We start from the raw sequence: 21,029 nt of genomic DNA, 5'->3' as shown, positions 1-21,029 counted from the left end.
TGATCTGTTAGAGGTGAGAAAGCTATATGTGAAAGATACTGAACTATAAAAATAAGGTACTGTTTCCATCAAATGGTTTTGTTATCCACTCAAAATACTGAGCAATATGCTTGACTCCAATTTTATTAATTTATTTTTTAAATTATCTCAAGTTTATGTTTTGTGATAAGACGAACATAAAATCCTGAACCTTCAAATATCATTTTCCCCTGCAGACGGTAGTACACTCACCAGAATTTATGACTTCCATATTTTACTGTAGGTACACTGTAAATTATTTTTGACTTACATTCAAATTAGCACTTCCATAATATCACTACATACAGATATGGAGGCATTAAAAATAGGCTATATATAATACATATAGCTCTATATATGCAGGAACTGCAAGGGAAGTTTTAGAAAATACTCTTTTTTAATATAATCCAGAAACTCATTTGTCCAAAGTCTGTATCTTCTCAGACAGCAATGGGAAAAAAATCAATGCCAGTTTCTGCTGCTCTGCAATCCTTATGGCTCTGAAGCAGTTTTATTATGTCACAAGTATTCTATAACCGAGGATGAAATAAGAAATGCATCCCAGGTAGGTAGCGTTGAACAGCTACGATGTGTATTGCATTTTTCATATTACATGGAAATATTCTTTTCTACCATCATAGTAGCGTAGTAATGAATTAGTAAATGCAACTATGTAGCATTACATATAATTTTAGTTTTCCAATTATGCAATATACTATGTGATAAAGAAGTGGTAGGCAGAGAGAGAAGCTCTTCATTTTCAGGAATACCCATAGGACATGACAAATTCAAGACTGAATTACAACTGGTGCCTAAAATAGAGTGCCAAAAACACCACGTTTTGGGAAAGCTGATCTGCATAAACTAGTTGAAAAGGTATCCCAAGCTGCTTTTTGGCTGCCACAGTTAACTACTCTTCAGAACTCCTGCTCTGCACACCGCGATGACAGGTCTTTTGAAGCAACTCTGGTACCAGAAGAGAAAAGTTGTATCTGATTTCATATAAACAAATCAAGCTATGTTTTAACCATGTGGTTAGCCTTTAACATAACTTGGGGAGAGCAGAATTTTTTTTTCTCCTAAAGCAACCAAGACTGAATAATCTAAACATCAAAAAAGTCAACCAACAGTACACAACTGCAGTTTAGAAACACACTATGTTTTTTTTCTTGATGTATACAAATGAAATTGTGAGACAATAGCTTTCACAAAATCAATATGGGCTATTTTAAAGACACAGCTGAACTCCAAGAAAGATCAAAGCTGTGTGCCACCACATAGTGAAAATACCCTTTCAGAACTGTATATTTATGAAATGCAATGAACGTTCATGGAAGAAGTTTTGTTCTAAACCCTGTAAAAAGGCGACAAACAAGTAGGAACAACAGCAGCAATACACTTTCAAGAGAAGACTGGGGAAGGCAAGCCAAGGTATAGTTCAGGACTATGCAGGCGGAAGACACACATGGTAGATGAAGACAGGACAAGTCATGCATGAATAAACCAGAAATGTAAAGAAAAACCTGTTAATATCCTGTGGATAAACAGCACAGGCATCAATCATTCAGTTCACATGCTGTGCAAAGGTATGCAAAGGATGCTACTGGCCAGGGATGTCCTCCCTGTACTCAGGGCCAGGATTCTAGATGCGGTTGAACGAGTGCAGTAGTCCGATTGCTCAGACTCCTGGCTGTGCTTCTGTTCATGCAGGACAACATGCTGCTGGCCTTGTCTGTTGAATCATGTCCTGCTCGTGCCCACCAACACCTCCAAGTCCTTTTCAGCTGAGCAGCTTCCCGGTCTGTCAGTCTCCAGCCTTTGTTGCAAAAGTTTCTTCAGATGCAGGAACAGGGCTTTGCATTTGTCCTTCCTGAACTCCCCGAGACTCTTGCTGCCCCATTCCTCCAGCCTGTCTGGGCCCCTCTGAATGACAGTTCATCTCCAGCATAGCAGCTCATGTGAGAGACCTCCCTACTTCCTTGGTGACAGCTCATGTTCTCCACAGCTCCCTCACAGCTTAAAAGTTCTTATTCTCCTCATGATTAATACCTACAGTACTTTTGTCAGCTTACTTTCTGCAGCAGCATACCAGCTGCAGTGAGCTGCTCCTGCTGCTTTCACAGATCCCCACACAGGCCAGTTTGCAGAAGACCTTCTCTTCCTCCAAATCACTACTTCAACTTTTACATGGACGACATGAACCTTCCCTGCTCCTACCAAAAGTCAATCCAGAAAGGAGCACAAGTGCCATCATGACAAGTTAATCTTTCCCTCAAAAGTTAGTTTTTGTACTTTCAGTGGAAGGTATGATCTGAGGGGTTTTTTAAGTGTTTTTTTCCAAACACATCCTTGCAATAATATTAACTACATTGATCTCTTCACCTCTAAACTGTTTTTCTTCCTTCCCTTAGTGCAAAGGAAAACAAGTGCATATAAAATTTATGCCCTTTTTATTTATTTTGCTGTGGCACTATACAAATGAATTTAAACAAAAAGAACTGTCCGTGGGATTGATTCTTTTAACATGAACACTTCTGAACTACACCAAAACCAAAAGCAGTTCAGCTTCAGAAGAGCAGAAGAAAAACTAATATGCAAAAATGAGGACCGTATGTTAGACAGTTCTGCAAGAAGTTCAGTCATCAAACTTATTTACATACAGATACTAAGAGGAGAAGAGATGAAGCTCTAAGTGCTTTATCGAAACTGCAGTGCCACAGGCAATAACTAAACACCTAATTCAGAAGACATCATTATGGAAAGGCAAAATTAACTGCTTATGAACTTCCCTAGTGTAGCATTTATCTGTTCATAGATAAGAGTCAGCTATGTGGAAATTTTCAGGTTTTAAAAGCTTCACCAAGTTTTTAGAAGGTATTTCCACAGTTCCTCAGGCAAATGGAGTTCATCCACAATTCTCCAGCAAAAATTCACTTTAAGCCATGACTGAAAACCAGTATTTGAGAAAGTTAAGGAGTAAAAAAGCAGAGACATATAAAAAGTTGCTGTCTTAGAGGGAAGATTTTTACTACTAGTGCCATGTACAATACAGCAGACTTATGGCTGTTGAGGGAACCATATATTTAAATTTCGCAACTTCTGTGAGTTTAAAATGTGAGCAGTAATGTTGCAATACAGCAGTTAAATGTAGTAAAAAGGATAAGAAAATTAAAAGAAAAGGAAAAAGACTCTGGTTATGTATTTATAATAGTGGTAAAGCATTATTTCCTCTGAGATCACCTTTAAAAACCTGAGGGCAGCAGTCTTAACTACTGACTAAGAATGCTAGCTGTAGCTATTAAAATACAGATGAGAAAGAAGTATCATTTCCTTTGAATACCTCAACTTCTACCACCTTCACTGTAGTTGTCTTAACAGACAAGATCTGATGTATCTGATGGATCTTTGAGAAGGAGCATCAATCCTAATGACTAAGATATAGCAGAATTTCAGAAGCCACCATTTTGAAAGAAGCTGAGAAATAATACGAAAAGTAGAAAAACTTCATGATCGCAATTCTGCAAAAACACATTATTGAGTAATGTCAGTCTATCACAATACCAATTTGAAGCCGACGGGCATGCAGAGCCACCGATGAGTCTTACTGTTTCAGATTCCTTCTCAACCCTGGGAGCTGTTGAGCTTATATAACTCACAGTCTTTTCAAGAGTCTCATGAATACTTAAATCCTCTGCTCAGACATTACAGACCTCCTCCAGAAGAGTTCTGAGAGCGACACCTAAAAATGCTAAGCTACAAAAGACGTGCCAAAACTGAGAAACAAAAGGATATCTACCACTTGAGACTTTTTACAAGCAGATACAGGAAAAAAAATACGTATATATTTCCTAACAAACTGGCCCAGAAGACAGATAAAAAAGACATTCTTCTACCTTTTTCTCCCCATTTGTTATGCCAACTTTTACTTGATGGATAAGAACTTAAAATTTTTGTGACAATGGCCTCTAAATGCTACCCTAATGTAAATAACATGTGCCAGTAACAAGAAAAACAACTGCTTTATGCCGAAAGAATACACTAGCCTTTCTTTCACTAGGTATGTGGACCACTATCTGCAGCTGAACTGGAGGCTTCAGACAAAAGGAAATGGCAGTTATAATGCAGCCTTTACAAAAAACATTTTCACAGGTAAAAAAATTGTTCATATATAGCACTTCTATGTGCATTCGCAGTGGTGGTGTACAGCAAGGAATTACATTCCAATACTTTTGCTCTTGCAATAGCTAGAGGTGCCTATTTGTCCCACTTCACCTGTTCCATGCACAAACAGGGCAGCACCTGCTACACAGTCTCAAGTTTTTCTTCAGCCAGATTGCCTCATAGATGGGGGACCCAAGAGAACACAGAGCAATGTGGTCCATTTCCATAAGGGTAGGTGCCCCCTCAGAGAGCTCCAACTGGGAACTAACTCTCTTAATTGTTTAAAAAGCTCCATATATAAAGACACAATATGGTCGGTTCACAGCAGTATTTCATCCTACACAGAGGGTCCTATATGAAGACCTAGAAGACGAAGTACAGTATTTTTTTCCTTCACCAAAATCTTATCTGCCTCCAGAGCCACACACTGCTCAGCAAGAGTGCTGCTCAGCCTCCTGCAGGCTCAGACAAGTCATGACCAAGGTGTTCTTTAAGCAAGGCCACCAGGGCAGGCTGCACTCTTAACACAGACACTATCATGCAGCTGGTCCATGTTTGTGGTCTCATCACATAATCAACAGCAACAAATTACACTATTGGAATCTCTTGATACAGGCTTATGGCCTTGAATTTTCAGAAGAACCATGAGGTAAAAGAAATCACAAGAGATGTGTCTTTTGCATCTGAGAGCAGAAAATCCATCTGATAGTCAGCATTCACCCTATTTTGTAACTGCAACAGTGTGAAATTTAAGAAGGAAAACCAGACTAAGGCATTTCTTGACTCAGGATCCTTTATAAGATTTGTCTAGAGCCAAAGTTCATGGGGACAGGTTGAATCATTCTCACCCCTTATCCCAAGACCACTGTAATTACAAGCTGCATAAGCTGAAGAGACACGAAGTCGGAATGCTGCAGACATTTTTTTCTACCACTTGAAACACTGGGGTTTATATTTTTGCAATGTGCTCCTTTTGTTCAAAAATCTATTAATTACAGTCAGTACCTGCAGCTTTTTAATATTATGTAGGAATGAAATAGTTTTATAAATTGCATCATAACCTAGTTCAATCAAAACTCTGATACTAATAACCCATTTAAAAAACAAATGCTAGAACTAAAAGGCCCAAATAAACTCACTTAAAATGACCAAGAACTTCAATCCATGTGAATCAAAGAGAATTCATTTTGATTCACGTGAAACAAGAATTACCAGAAGCTGAAGTTATTGGGACTGGGGGCTGGGGAAGGACTCATCCCATTCAAAAAAAAAAAAAAAAAACCCACAACATATTCAATAAGAAAATGTTACTTTGTACAACTTAGTCTGTTTAATTAGTATATTACTCATTAATAGACATTTTCATCAATGCATATTTAATTCTATTTCATTAATAAGCAGTTTAGGGAGTACATTTAGGAATACTATGCAAGTAACCAGTTTCATAACAGGGAAATGTTTTAGAAAAAGGTTAGATCAACTGTACAGTATATTATTATAAGTATTATAAGTATATGGGATTTGTGTGTATAGGATTTGCTCTCATCCTCATTTTGTTGTCCAAAGACAAACATTTCAAAGACATACAGTATTATCTGTTCTGCAACCTGAAAAAGAAATGTGAACCTAGATGTGAAAAAGAAACGTGAACCTAAAAGAAATGTAATCCTAACACTGGAAAGTTCTGTCTGCCACAGAAATAAAGGTTCAAACTATACGCTTTGATTTTTCAACAGCAGACAGGACTAAGTTCTTAACCTGTAGCTTCACATCCTTACAGCTAGATCACGAATGTTTAACTGTTGTTTTGCCTATTGGCACATAAGTCAGTTCTTTAAACAAACCAACCAACCACAACAGAATAAATAAATCAAAATAAAGAACAAACAACTCTCAGAAAGAAGGGCAACCTGTTTCTGAACACCAACAAAATATCACAACCACATTAAGACCACTCTTCTTCGCTCTCTCTCACATTATAAATCTTATCAAAAGAGAAAAATTGGAACATATTTTACTAATTTTGGAAACACTGCAATAATTTCTCTTCATGGTCCTAATTGCTACCTTAAAGAAAAGGATAAAACAAGGTTTTCACACCAGAACTAAATAACTACATGTTCTCCTAATACTGCCAACACAATAAAAAAGGCACTGGTAAATATTAGATATCATGAAATAAAGACTAACTTTTGCTCAGGAAGGACAAAAGTGGTAAGTATTATAAACGAGGAAACATGTCAGGGGAATAACTTAATGAACTCAAAAGAACCCTTCTATATAGAGAATTATCCAATTGGGACTGTTAAAACTTTGAACTGAAAAACTTAACTATAATGCTAGAAGACTTCAAAAAAAATTCTATTAGCTACTCCAAAAACTATCCCTCTGAACTAAAGCTTCAAAGTCCTATTGACAAAATATTAAATAATGAAATCTCCTTAATTCTTTATGGGCACTGAACAATATGCTTCAAAACTAATTACATAATTGAAGCATTTGAAAGAAACACTCTAGAAGCAAAAAATTCTTTTAATTAATAGGCAGAACATTATTATGACGTTCAAGGAAGACTCCATTATGAAAAATTACATGAAATTGACAGTAAACTAACATTTTATGCTGAAATGAAAGAGTAGGAAAGCCTGGATTTAAAGCTTCTCATAATTCTACCTTAGCAAGCTGCATAAGAATCAGTAACAAGATTAACGGTTTTGAAGTTACTGACTGCTTAAGTGTTAAATTACATTTCAAAACATATCCAGAAAAACATAATTGCTTCCAGGGAGCTAAACACTTGTATTATTAATTTCCTAACTCTGGCTGTTATTACAAACCAATTACAGACTTGTACTTATACTTGTGAAAATCTGGGCACTTTCAGATCAGAAAAGGACATGCTTCCTCGTATGTCTAAGGGAGGCAAGAATACTTCAAGTCCCTACTTTCCTGATAATAACCAAAAGAGACCAAGGAGCTTCTAGGAATGGCACAAAGTAAAGATGAAAATGAAGACTGGTCAAGTACATAAAGACAAAGATGCTCTTTTGATTTTAGGTAATACTCAACAGCAGATTGCCATACATGGAAACTAATTTCAGTATTAACTTAAAAATCTTTTCTTTTTTTTAGTAAACATCCATTGATGCATCCTTACCATGCTTCAGGCAACAAGAAAGAATATTCATGTGGTGAAGTAGTCTCTGGAAAATTGGAGAGAATTGCCTGTCTGTGTGGAAGTAAAGCTGAACCATGGAAAGTGAACAAAATCTCCAGGGCTCTGACATTGCTTTCCTAAAGAGCAAAACATTAAGTTGAAGAACTTAGATCATGCAACAAACATTTTACTTTAGACTTTTCTTTAGCAATAAAGAAAATTAGGCCAGAGTCACTGCATTTATTTATTTACAATCAAACAGATACACCCCCCCCACCTCTTAAATTCCCACTGAAATTCAACCAAGTGCAAAGGGGAGAAAAAAAATAACACTTAAGTGTAAACAGCAAAATTACATTCTAGTGAAAAATATATTAATACCCGAGCATAAGTTCTTGCTGAAAGTACAATATTCTGATTTCTGAACTTCTTGAAGAATTCAGCATCATAGTGTTGTTCAGCTGCATGAGGCCCTCCAAGGATTTCCTAAAAAAAAAAAAAACAAAAAAAAAAAAAAAAAAACAAAAAAAAAACAAAAAAAACAACAACAACAACAAAAAAACCAAAAACAAAACAAAAAAAAAAAAAAAACAAAAAAAAACCACCACACACACCATGTATAAAAGTTTGGGTTTTATGCAAGATTTATAAAAGCATCAAAAAGCCTACATGTTTCTTTATCTTAGGATGTGTAAGTTTGAGATACATGCAGAAAAGCATGCTGCTGCTTATTTCTTTCAGTATGAAAAAAAGATACATTTTTGCTTTATAAGCTAAGACAATTCTCTGCCCTGCTTTAATTAGTGTTTACACAACATTAGGTACAGAATGATGTGGTACATTTCATGTTGTGGCATAAGCTGATTCCCTGCAGACACAGTATGTTCAAAGGAGGCTTCTGCCCAACTATACCTCTCTACACTAGAAGCTGGCCATTTGCAAAAGCAGAGCAGGAGAAACATGGTAGCTTGAACATAAAACAGCTGAGGTTAGAGACTGCAGCACTGCAAGATGACTATAAACATTGACATTACAATATACAACCAAAAAAGGTACAATGATGTGACGAGAAAGTTACAGGAAGACTTATGGAATGAGAACTCAAAAAAACCTGTAGCCAGTTAGCAAGTTTCCTCACCTCATAGGTTTCAAGGCGGTCAAGGTAAGTTAACAACTTCATCCTGCTACGGCAGAGTTCTTTTTGTTCCAGCGTCAGCCTGTGTTCGAAACATGAATTTTCACGCTCACAACTGATACTGTACATCATGTGCATATGAAGTCAACAGTCACACATTTTAATGACATTTTTGCACTGGAATATATTAAGAAATTAAGTCAACTGAGAACTCTGACATATTATAATGCCAACTTAAACCACTGTCCTACTAGGAATAACATACATCAGAGTAGTTACATTCTTGCAACTGTGTAGTTATATAATAAGCATGTAACTCCAAATAAAACTTAGCCCAACATTTCATTTACTTTGAGAAGTTTACTGATAATAGCAGTTCTTGACGCTTCTTGGCCTCTTTTTCCTTTCTGGTATCTATTTCTTCCTCTGGTGACAAAAAGTCTTCATAGGGAATGTCAATGTCCACCTCCCCTGGTAAAATAAATCTGGAAGACAAAAGCAACAGTGCAATCTATGTTAATAAACTAAAAAAGCAACAACAAAAATATATGATTAACTAATTTTTGAATAAACATACTAACACAGCTTTCGGTTTATGTCTTGACTAAAAGTCTAAACTTAAGTTTAGACTTTCACAAATCTAAATAGCACCCATCACAAGCCAACAAGAGACACATCTCTTATTTTCACTCCCTCCATAAAACAAATGAAAAAACCAAACCACCAACCACACAGCTATGATGGTTGATAGAAGTTTCAAATTCCACAGGCAGCAATGGAATCAGCAGCAGCTCTACAGCATACAATGGTAATAGATGACTGCACAAAGAAAGAACATCCTCTTCTATTTCTACCACCAGGAACTGAATACTGAAATAAATTGCTCTGCATTTATTTCCCCACTGACTCACTGTGTTTTGATTTGTTCCCTTCCCCACCTAAACTACATAAGATCATTACAACAATTAAGACATACAGCAAAAGGCATTTATAGGGGTAGCTGCACCTTCCAGAAGAAGTAACAGAAATAGATTCACATAGCAAAAGTTCTCTATGATGAAGAAAATAAATAGCATTCGGAGAAGAGGGAAAATGCAGTACAAAATAAACAATAATTTTACCCTTTACAAAGGTAAAATGACAATAGGTAGCTCATGGACATCCTTAGTTTGATTCAAAACATTACCTTTCTTGATGTCCTGTAAAAGCATCTTAACATTTTCATTAGTGGCTGATAAAAAAATATTACCAGATTACTAGAAAAGACTTCATTGAGCATTCTTTAAAAATACAACAACAACAAAAAAATACTCTTTCCAAACCTGCCACCATCTTCTCCTTTTCCTATGGCCACAAGAGCCTCCAAGTCTGTGCCTTTCAAGCCATACTGAAGCAGCTTCTTAGCAGCATCCACATTCTCTGGAACTCTTTCCAAGCACTCATGAAGAACCCATGCGCGCTTCTTAATTTTGCTCTGTCCAAGAACAACAGCATAGACACAGTATCATATGCTTCATTTCAAAGCAACAAGTACAGAGATGTTAAAGTCTTCTAATATGATTCTTCCACTTAAGAAAATGTCTAGTTAATCTGATTACTTGCAATGTGAACCAAGAAGAGGTGAGAATGCAAAAAACGTAATTTCCTCAGAGTTTTTGTGGCAGAAAAGGGCATAAAAATGCTGAATGATTTAGCAGAACTTTCACAAGAACTGGAACAGAAGAAGTTATTATTTGTATTCCCTAATTAGCATCACTCCTCCTTACACTAAATATGTGATGATTTGGAGCTAAAATGCAGTTTTTATAAGTCAAATGTATTTCACAATAGCACTAGAGTCTTTTTCAGTATCAACCTATTCACATGCCAATAGGATTCTGTGACAAAAAAAAGACACACCAAGGTCACAAAAATATTATTGGCCTTATCTGCTGATCTTCAGTTGAGATTACATAGCACATGGAGAGTGGCTAATTGTAAAAATCTTATTTTCATATTCAATTAATATCTAACTTGAAAATACAAAAATTATATGACATTCCTCTTGTTCTCTTGGGAGACTTTACCCTATAGCACCAACAGGTTGTGCAGCTCGCTTGTCTGCTGAGTTGGAAGGCTTTCTTCCAAGCCAAAAAAACCTCATGTTGGACTCTACTAAAAAGCTTCAGTTACAGGTAGCAGAGTTCACTGTAAATTTTGTTAATAAAACTTAGCTATACAGCTACTGATTCCAACTTCACCTTACCATTTAATTTTCTAAACTACTTGGAAGTTATTTAAATGCTTTATATTTCCAATTATTTATTATTTTCATTTGTCAGACAACAATCTACTGTTGCATGTTGGGGAGAGATTATACCAGAGAGAGCAAGCTGCTAAATTAGAACATACTTGAAAGAAAAGATTTCCATTAACTTCTAAGGTCTCTGGATTAGGCCCTTCAGTTAATTTAACAAGATCACTTTTCCACATGACAAAATGGAATTTGCAGGACAACTTTCCAAATTGCCACCAATTTATGTTTTGTAAATTAAAATGCAACTGAGAATTCAATTTCTGTAAAGGTAACACAGCTGTTCCAATATGAAAACCTTAAAGTCACAAACAACAAACCCACCAAGTAGTCTTGAATTGAAGCAACATTAACAGCTGACTTCCTCCACTGTCTTTGATACACAAGATCAGAATCAAGGCCATATGCCTGAGCCAAAGACAAAGCTTCCCCATATTCTTCATTATCAATCTACAAAAGCAAACATGTGAGAATGAAAGTCATCCAATTTCCATATTTAACAACCAATTATTAGTTCTATGTGTTGAAACAGATAAAGGGATAATTACTGTGGGTATGCTTAAGCAAGTAGGAAAGAGAATGACTCATGATACAGATGAATAAGACTCAGATCTGATGGACACCTCTAGAAAATCAGAGATTTTTCCTCAAGAAAAAGGAAGACGTTATTTAGGTAACCAGCATGACATCAACACTCCCTGAAAACTCTTAAGAGCTACAGAGCAAACTGGCTTATCATCAGAACAATTGAAGTGGCCTGGACAAAGAACTGCCTAGAGTAGTCTTCTATATGTTTGGTACAAGTGAGTCACAGGCCTAATTTGTATGTATGCCTGAAAGAACATAAAAATAAACTACATTCACATCAGAGTATAAGTTACGCCATTGCCTGGCCAATAACAAGCTAAATTAATTTCATTCAATGTATTTGCCAGGTTTTCAATTACTTGTAAACACTCATATAAGTAAACTTCATCTGGCCAAGGTAATGATGCACAGTATCTCCTCAGTGACCTGTAAACATCATCTTATTTGAATCATTATAATGCTAGTTTTAAACAATGATCCCTTTGATTAGGTAACACAGTACACTGTCAGCTAAGAGACCCTTAGAAATATGTGCCTAAATCCTTCTGTTAATATAGCAAGAATTAAAAGAAAAAGTTCTTTCTAAATAAAGCTGATTAAGAGAGATATGATCTTTCCTTCAATACTTACTTTCCTCTGGTACAGTTCCTCTGGAGTTGTGGATCTCAAACTAACAAGACGGAAATTCTTTGTAATAGTACGTGGACGTTTCCGTGGAGGAGCAAATCGTTCCATTTCTGTCACAAAGTACAGGCCTTGCTTTAGGTAACTGAAGTATCTGTCCTTCGCAGAAGTTTCATCATCTGAGTCAGAGTCATCTTCTCCCTCATCTTCATCGCCAGGCCTGGTCTCCAAGCGTAATCTTTTTGGAACAAGTTTTATTTCACACTGCACAGAAAATATGAATATGAAGCATCCCCCTAGTACACCTCAACTAGTTTGATGATAATTGAGTAATTCCACTTCCACCACTTCAAATTTCAAAATCAACATCCTTCCTCTCCTTCTCCTCTAAATCTTTCATTTCTCAGTTTGCTTAACATGCTTCACAAACCCTGAGCCTGTCTCCTGGATCTAAGGCTTTATCCCTTACCTGCTGAAGCAAGAGTGAAGGTTTCTTACCAAACGTCCTACACTACCACAGACAGGACAGAACTATGGAGACATCTTCACACACTGTTATACAGTTTAGTGCAGCATACAGCAGTGTTTTCAACTCTTAGCTATCCAATGCAAGGTTTTCTGTTCAATGGAAATGTCTCAGATTACACCCTTAGGCTGCAATATGCCAGTCACTGGCTGTATCTTATTTCCAGAATAATAAACATTCCAAAAAACATACATGCAAGCTTTGCATATTGAGATATTCTGATAAGTATTATTTTAAACTTCTGTTCAAGATGTTTAAGACCTATTTCAGTGTAAGCCTTAGGAAAGAGTAATTTGCTAAGTTTCAAAGAAAATTCCTCGTTAACTTCATTGTGTTCTACTCCTTCCTGGAATCCTACTAAAGATAAACAAAACCAAAAAAATTTTAAAATCTTTTACATCACTTTGTCTTAATTTAAATGCGTTCCTCGTTTCTTTTAAACATACTCTGTCTCTAAGAGGCATCTTTTTCAAAATGGGAGAGGGATACTTGCAGTATTCTTCAAATGCACTAACATACAAAGTTAACACAACTGTCAACACAAACTGTTTCCTGCAGCAAGATTCCTCTCATTCAGGCTCAGCCTTCTAGGAGCTTTGCTTCTACTCTCCAAAAGTTTTCATTAAGACAGTTAAGTTGCAGCAAGTTCAGAACTTCCCTGCAATACCTATCTAGAAATAAAGAAACAGAATCACTTTTTCTATTAGTAATAACAATTTTTTTTTTCAAACCACACCACACACATACACAACACACTTAGGATTACATACACAAAAGCAAACTGTCCTACTGCATTCCAAAAAAGTTATCTGCTTGTGTACATTCCTCACCTCCAGACTTAGAAATCCTCCATCATGAGCTGAAGTGACCTGAGGAGAGCTCTCAAACCATTCGCATGACTTTCCCAGCAAGTTTCTTAATGTCTTGACTGATGACACAGTCAATGCACCAGAGCAGCGAGCCAGGATGACAGAATTATCTGCCCACCAATTTACATCTACCAATGAGTAATAGGATTCTTTATCTAAAAGAAATAAACAAGGAAATAAGAATGCACTATACCTAGAAAGATAACTTTAAACACCAGATAAGAACAGGAGTGACTTCAGTTACTAAGGGATTTCACCTTATGGCCTAATTTAACAACCATTTATTATTGTATATGCATCTTGATTCAATAAGTTTGTATTTTAGATCAATTATATTTTACTACATCATTTCTGCATTAAATGAAGCTGTTGAAGAGACAAAAAGATCACTAATTGTTAGGATGTAATTATTTTTTAATGTCATTTTAAAAAACAGTGCAAGTAAAGGCATTTACTGTGAACAAAATAAAACAAATTTCAGATATCTGATAAAGATCTACTTCAATACTTCCCAGGCCATCCTTGACCAAGTCTCCCTGTCAACAAACATAATACTGATGAAAATCACGAAAGGTCACTGCTTTTAAGGACAAGCAAAAACTATGAACAAGACTCCTGAAACAGCCTACAAGATGAGGTTGTTAAGAAGATTAAACCAACAAAACAAACAGAGAAGTGTCAGCACGACTGAGGACGGAAGCTGTGTCATTTCTAAGACTGTCTTGGTTATGATGACCGGAGGTTAGGACAAAATAGTCACGAGAGTTAGCTCAATTTGTTCACTACAGTGTAATTTCCCATCTCTGATGAAAACGATCTTTTCCCAAACAGCACTGAGAAACAGACCAGCTTATCACTTTTCTGCCACTTCAGTACTTAAGTCAGCCCATGAAGGTCAGATGAATTAACCTGAAGACAGAATCACCAAGAAAAATAGTACAAAGAAATAGGGATCTTTTAATAATATAGATGTATACAAGCAGTAGTGAATGGATCATAGAATACCCATCGATCTCCACTCTTGGAAGAGCCATGCAATAACCAGGTGATAAATGGCTGCACATTGTAGTCTGAATTTTAGGAAAAGAATAGAGACTGACGTAAGGCAAATCCAGTAGGAGGAAACAAAGCTGTTTTGTTTCAGTATTTTAAACTACTATCTTCACATTATGTTAGCTTTCAAGATTTATTAGACATTTATAGAAAGAAAAGGCAAAGGTAAGCTTAGGTTTTAGACTGTTGAGTCTAATAATATGTTACCTCCAATACTATGATGTAGTGGCTGCTGAGATGTCTGCTGAACATTCAGCATTCTCCAGAGTCATAATCATATTATTAATAATAAATGAAGTCCTGTACTAACTGAAATACCATCTCATTTATGGTTATGGCTACAAAAGTATTCCTAGGAGAGGATTTTAAAAAAAACTATGACACTCATTTAGCTATGCCCTGCTACAAATTCAAATCATACATACAATTTTGGCAACTATTCTAACTGAGATTTAATTAAGCCATTACAGGTCTTTGCATATTTGTATAAAGATTTCTAACTACAAAATGTTATAAAATAATGACCTAACTGTACCACATACCTTTTATCTTCTTTCTTTTTTCACTAGAAAGTCTCCAGTCTGGGTTGAGCTCATCATAGCCTGGCTAAAAAAAATATAAGCGTAAGACAAAAAAAGGTTATATTCAAGTTAATCTTTGTCACACAATCTGTTTATTTACTCAATTGCTGACCCACTCATTTTTCAATGAAAATGATCCCCATAAGAATCAAACTTTTCCTGAACAGAAAACATACATGTGCTCAGTGACATTGTAATTTCCTCCAGACAGTTAAATTTAAAAAAAAAAAAAAAAAAAAAAAAAAATCATAGCTAAACAGACTTCTGGATTCTTAAAACACCATATTACAAAACAAGAGTATCATCAGACCTGGCCTAATCAGCATTCAACAGCAATCACACCCCAAAGATTTCTGAAATAAAGGCTCTCCAGCAACCAGAAGCCCAAGTGTTTGTTTGTCATGTCTATACATAGGACTGTAAGCGTATAAAAGAGGAAGCTCCAAAACAGTCCTCCTGTTTGCTTTGTGTAGTGTTCCTGAGTACCGGCCTAGTACAGTGCTGTAAGTATTTACTCCGGTTATTTTCATAACTATAAAGCCTCTTTCAAGACTAGTGCAGCAAAAGAAGCAGCATTATTTAATAATGCACTGTTTAAAATGTTCAGAATTAGTAAGCTGTTGCTGTGTTGGTTTTTTAAACTTTATTATGTTCTATCAGAATATATGGGAACTACACAAATATGGATGCCAGTAATCCTGCCCCTAACTGCAATGCAATGCAAGTACAGGTAGACTATACAGCTCAGAAAACCAAAGCATGTTTGGGTCAAGATGAAGGTGATTTTCAGACAATTTTTTTGTAGAAAGAGAATGGTCTACTACTAAAAAGTAAACATGAGGCTCCTTCAAGCTAATTTAACAGATATGTTTGAGTGATAAGTTAGAATGACACACATTATGAAAATATCCATTATACATGAACACTAGTCTCACCTATAAAAATCATTCTGATAAGTCAAATAATGAATATTCCTTTAGATCACCTCACTAAATTCTAAAATCCTCAAAACTGCTTCAGAATACATATTCATTATCATTAGAAACAAAGAAAAAAATGTAACAATTCACTGTAAGCATGCTTGAGCAAAATCTGTATTCTCACAAAAATCTGAAGTGTACGTTAAAAATATGATAGATATGCACACACACACACAACACTTTTGCCAACACTGGAGCAGAATTTTTGTTTGGTTTTAGTTTTTTTTAAAAGTGCTTTACTGAACAAGCTTGGAACTACATTTCTGTGGTGGGTCGATACTAGCCAGCAGCTAAGCAACACACAGCCCCTTGTCCACTCCTGTCTGCAGCGGGACAGCATAAGGAGAGCAAAAGCATGAACGGTTGTGCGTCAAGACAAAGACAGTTTAATAAGCAAAGGAAAGCCAGGAAAAAAGACATAAAAACAACTGATACAAAGGCAACCATTCATCACATCCCACAAGTAGAGAGATGCCCACCCCGTCTCAAAGCTCTGGCTACCTACCCAAAACCTCCCCCTGCTTTGTTTTTATTGCTGATCGTAACATTACATGGCATAGAATATCCCTTCTGTCAGTTGTGGTCAGCTGTCCAGGCTATGTCCCCTCTCAGGCTGTTGCAAACCCCAAAACTACTCACTGGAGGGCAACAGTGAGAAACAGAGAAGGCCTTGAACCTGTGTAAGCATTATTAAGCAATAGCTGAAACACTGATGTGTTATCAGCAAATCCAATTTGGTCACAAATCCAAAACCTAGCATATATAGGCTGCTGTGAAGAAAATGAACTCCATCCCAGCCAGACCCCAAACAGTTTCACAGTCAATACAGCCTGACTTGATCTGACTGCTCACCTATGAAAAACAAAACTTAAGCTACACAACACTTCACCCATGTTTCCTAGTCAGTAGCTGCTCTTGCAGTCAAATCAAAAAGGTAGTAGCACACTAGTGTTGTTCAGGATGACAACATACCACTATCTCTACGAGTATTATTGACTTAAGTGTTTCCTACAATCAAAGTTTGGCCTTTTTTGTAATTTTTCTTGAAAACATTCACTTAACCTCATAGTCATCATGATAACCAGAGGAAGACATCTTCCTTCATTTTGTCCTCTTCCTCATTATGGAAGCTTGTGCCTATATGTAACACCAAGGAAGTGCTTTGTTGTGGACCTTGAAGTAACTAGGGCACAATACACAGGCTGCAGAGAAATTCAATACAGCGTGTGAAAAAGCTTTAATTAATTTATGAATACATAAACTCAAATTTAAAACAGTCCACAAAAATTGGAGGAAGTATTTTTGTACTGAAATTTCTAAAGGAGTCCATACATTGTGCAAAAATCTATCCTGCAAAAAGAAACTACAAGGAAACAGAAATTACAAATATTTAATAACATAACAGGGATTTATTAATCAGCATATGCACTAAAACACAACTGTTTACTTCTAACTACCAAATCTTTCATTCTACAATAGTTTTTTTATTAAGAAATACACTAATGTACAATAAAAACATCTGAGATCAATACTGTGTAGGAAATATTGGTAATTTGTGCCATATATGTCTAGTGATCAAAGATCCCATTTGACTGGCTACCCTGTTTGTACTTGATAGCCGTTCATATCTTGTGGGTTTAGAACATAAAACACACTGCACTTCAAGTGAAAAGCCTTTCTATATCTATTAGTCAAGAAATCAATTGGAGTAAAACCAGAATACTTCAGACAAGGGTGCGTCATTTCAGCTGTGTCACTTTTGAAAAAGCAGGCATATTTTCCTCAATGAAGTGTTCTCTTTAGAGAACATTTCAGTTTTGCAAACAATTCCTGTAGAGAGCATGTGACTTACTAATACCAACCTGATGAACAAACTATTCTGGAGCATTGTCTGGAAGAAGGTGAGGTAAATTTTGGGGGAGAAATAAATGAACACATTAGACATCGAGCAGAATTTGGTTTCAACTATTCAAATGAAGTTACCCATGTTGGCCCCACTTACATTTTAAAACAGCATTTCAGTCACCTACTTGGCACCAAAATGCCTCATGAAAAATTCAGTGCAACACAACTAGTTCTTTTTCTTAATTTTTAAAGTTTAAGCTTATGGTTAAAACACAGAAAGACTAAGATGTATACTGCAAGATTCTAAACATTCACATCCTTACCTGATCAGTTTGGTCCCATTCTCCCTGTTGTTTGAGAGACGGAATAGACCAGATTGTCAGTTTTCCTGAGAAATGAATAGCTGCCAGAAGAGCTCCATCAGGAGAAATATTCATCTTGAAAACTCCATCCTGCCAAACATTAAACAGCAAAGTAAACAAAAACCAAAAAAACCCAAGCAAACAACAAAAAACCCACACACACATCAAGGAATACTCCCCCCCCAAAAAAAAACAAATCCCCCAAACCTTTCATCCTGAAAATGTAATATACTTTAAATTTTACAAAACTATACTAAAAGATAAAATATCAATTGTGGCAGGAAGAGTAAAATCAACCTGTATAAAAAGAAGAGTACTATGATAACACTAACAAATCTTTAGGAATGTGAACTTCTGTATCACATCGTTACCCTTACACAGCAAATAAATTGACAAGTGTGGAATTCCTAAGAGAACGCTGCAGATAGCAATGCACAGCTACTACAGCTTGTTCTCTGTTCAGAGAAAACATTCAGCAGCCTCAGTTTTCTACTGTCCTGCCTCTAAGGTTCACCCAGGGAAGACTTTTACCAAAACACAGCTCTTAATCGGTGGGAAAACACTTTTGGGCAAGCATTATTACAATTAAAAAGAAAAAAAAAAAAGGATAAAAGAGATACACAGATGAAGAGATATTAGAGAAACACATTGTTCATCTCAGGACAACTAAATCGGAATTTAAAATTCTCCTGGGTAACAATGGACTAAGCAACAATATAGTGAACATAAGATTAAGTCCATACACATGAAATAATTCAGTATTTGAAAGTAAACTTCATCAAGGCTATAAAAATGCTCTTGGATTGTTTTCCTTCAGCTCTGGGTATCTTAAGAAGCAAAATGTACTTGTAACAAAATATTTCCTTCAGGATTCAAACTCCCACACAATTACAAGATCTGTACACTATTTCCACAAGACAAGAGCCTGTAAAAATACACTCAAACTTTGAAATCAAACTTCGTGCCACTGGCAATGCACAACAATTTCTGAAAATACAATTTCGACTTATTGTCCCTGCCCCCAACACAGCCTCTGTGTTTTAAGAAAGATCATTAGGTTCTCAGAGGGACTAGTTTTCACTGAAAGACAGCATGTAGATTCTGAAAAGTTATGTTTATAAAAATCCCATTCTGTTAGTGCAGTTCACTTTTAAAAGATTTGTAATAAAAATTCATCCTACAATGTTAGAACTGTCCAAGTTTGCATCTAATCAATTTGTAAGCCAGCGCCTCTCATCCTGGAAAATACCCCAACATAAATGAAGTACAGAAATGTTACTAGACATCCATACAATTAAGAAGTTTTAACAGAGTTTCTACAGCACATTTGTGGTAGGTATCATTTGAAGATAATAATACTATTTTAGGATATGTATGTTTGTTTGGGTTAGGGGTTCTTTTACTATTTTTATTTTATTTCTTAGAATGTTTTAGGTTCTAGCTATGCCACAGAAACAATGATAATGAAGTAACATGCTCGCTGTTGTACAGTGGTTTGCAGCTACTGAGAGAGCTGCTTAAATTCAAGCTTAAAATGTGTTTTTAATTGAAACAGAAAGCATAATTAAGTGTTTTTAAAGCCAATTAAGAATTATTTATATCATAACAATTTCATAAGCATTCTCTGATTTAATTCTTAAGCAGCTGGAGTACTGCAATCTCTACTGTAGTTTGTCAAGGAATTGTACTTGCCAAGTCTCTTAACAAGATCTTAAGAAAAAAAAGAGAAAAAAAAAAAAGAAAAAAAAAAAAAAAAGAGTTAAACGTTTATTCAGTAGTCAGCAGTAATTCTCTTGCTGCTAAATTTAGATGTTGGGTTGCCATTAACACATTCTAATTTACAGATGTTGTCTATAGAGATTAATCAATCCTTAGGCAAAGCAGGCAACGCTGCCTCAGTAAACAGCTTCTCAACTTAAGGGAACTGCGGAACAAGATACTGAAAACCTTGGCAGGTTGGCATTTCACATTTTGTGTCATTTAAGTTAGCACCACTAAGAATCAAATCCCAATATAGCTAGTTCTAATATACAAGTCCTCTAGCTGCTGTGCCTGTCACACTTTAACACTGTTGCCAATTTCCACTAAGAATATTAAGTATACCTCACTTATTTAAATCATATCTGAAATTGGATTAAAACATTAAAGGATTCATAACAACCTCTGTTTTTCTGTGTAAATTTAGTAGTAGGAATTGCAATGAAGCTGAAGTTTAGCACAGCTACACTCATTACTAGCCCTCCAGTAAAAAGAAGTCTACTTCAGCATTCCCTTTTATATTTTGAGTGAAGGAAATAAAAGCTCTCCCCATTCTACCCCTGAGAGAGATTCAGAAAGATTTGTTTCCCCCTTCGAATCAAGCATGCAATTTCTTCTTTTAACCAGTCACCCAAACATCCCAAAAATCTATTAAGGTCATTTTCAAAGTCCATATAACTTCAGACCAGCCATTTTTCCTCCCAGGAGCACACGGTGAGGGCAGCAGATTCTTTACTGTTCTTTCCCCATAAAGCAGAACAAAGGAAACCAAATTTTTTTACAAGAGGGGGAGGGGGATAAAAAAAGCAACCAAAGGCTACACACAACTCCTAGACAAGAGATAGGAGAAGGTGGTGCAGTACTGCATAGCTAGCTCCTAAGGCATGTAAAAGCAAGCCACAGCATGTGAAAGAAAGCCACAAGCACTGTGTGCAAACCCTTAGAAACATAGGAAGCACAGACCTACACCTCAGCATTACACTGAAGATTTAACACTCATTCAGGGGAGAGTACAAGACCCATACTCAGGGTTTGATAAGGACAAGCTGACTCTGATAAGCAGTTTCATCAGATTCACA

At 36.1% G+C, this 21,029-nt stretch overlaps 1 protein-coding gene across 3 annotated transcripts in view; it reads right to left on the bottom strand.

Moving 5' to 3' along the window:
- Nucleotides 1-21,029, bottom strand: part of NBAS (NBAS subunit of NRZ tethering complex) — a 192,291-nt gene that overhangs the window by 149,718 nt on the left and 21,544 nt on the right. For all 3 annotated transcript variants that reach the window (XM_074895621.1, XM_074895620.1, XM_074895622.1), the window contains exons 12-21: nt 18,154-18,282; nt 14,967-15,030; nt 13,333-13,526; nt 11,983-12,240; nt 11,089-11,214; nt 9,794-9,945; nt 8,822-8,956; nt 8,475-8,553; nt 7,718-7,822; nt 7,337-7,473 (exon numbers count right to left, since the gene is read on the bottom strand). In XM_074895621.1, coding sequence (XP_074751722.1) covers nt 7,337-7,473; nt 7,718-7,822; nt 8,475-8,553; nt 8,822-8,956; nt 9,794-9,945; nt 11,089-11,214; nt 11,983-12,240; nt 13,333-13,526; nt 14,967-15,030; nt 18,154-18,282 — 1,379 coding nt within the window. The remainder of the gene's footprint in view (nt 1-7,336; nt 7,474-7,717; nt 7,823-8,474; nt 8,554-8,821; nt 8,957-9,793; nt 9,946-11,088; nt 11,215-11,982; nt 12,241-13,332; nt 13,527-14,966; nt 15,031-18,153; nt 18,283-21,029) is intronic.

The sequence above is a fragment of the Athene noctua genome, chromosome 1, assembly GCF_965140245.1.
Source record: "Athene noctua chromosome 1, bAthNoc1.hap1.1, whole genome shotgun sequence".
Classification (NCBI taxonomy): Eukaryota; Metazoa; Chordata; class Aves; order Strigiformes; family Strigidae; genus Athene; species Athene noctua.
The sequence above is the reverse complement of the archived record's forward strand: the minus strand, read 5'-3'. Positions and strand labels throughout refer to the sequence as shown.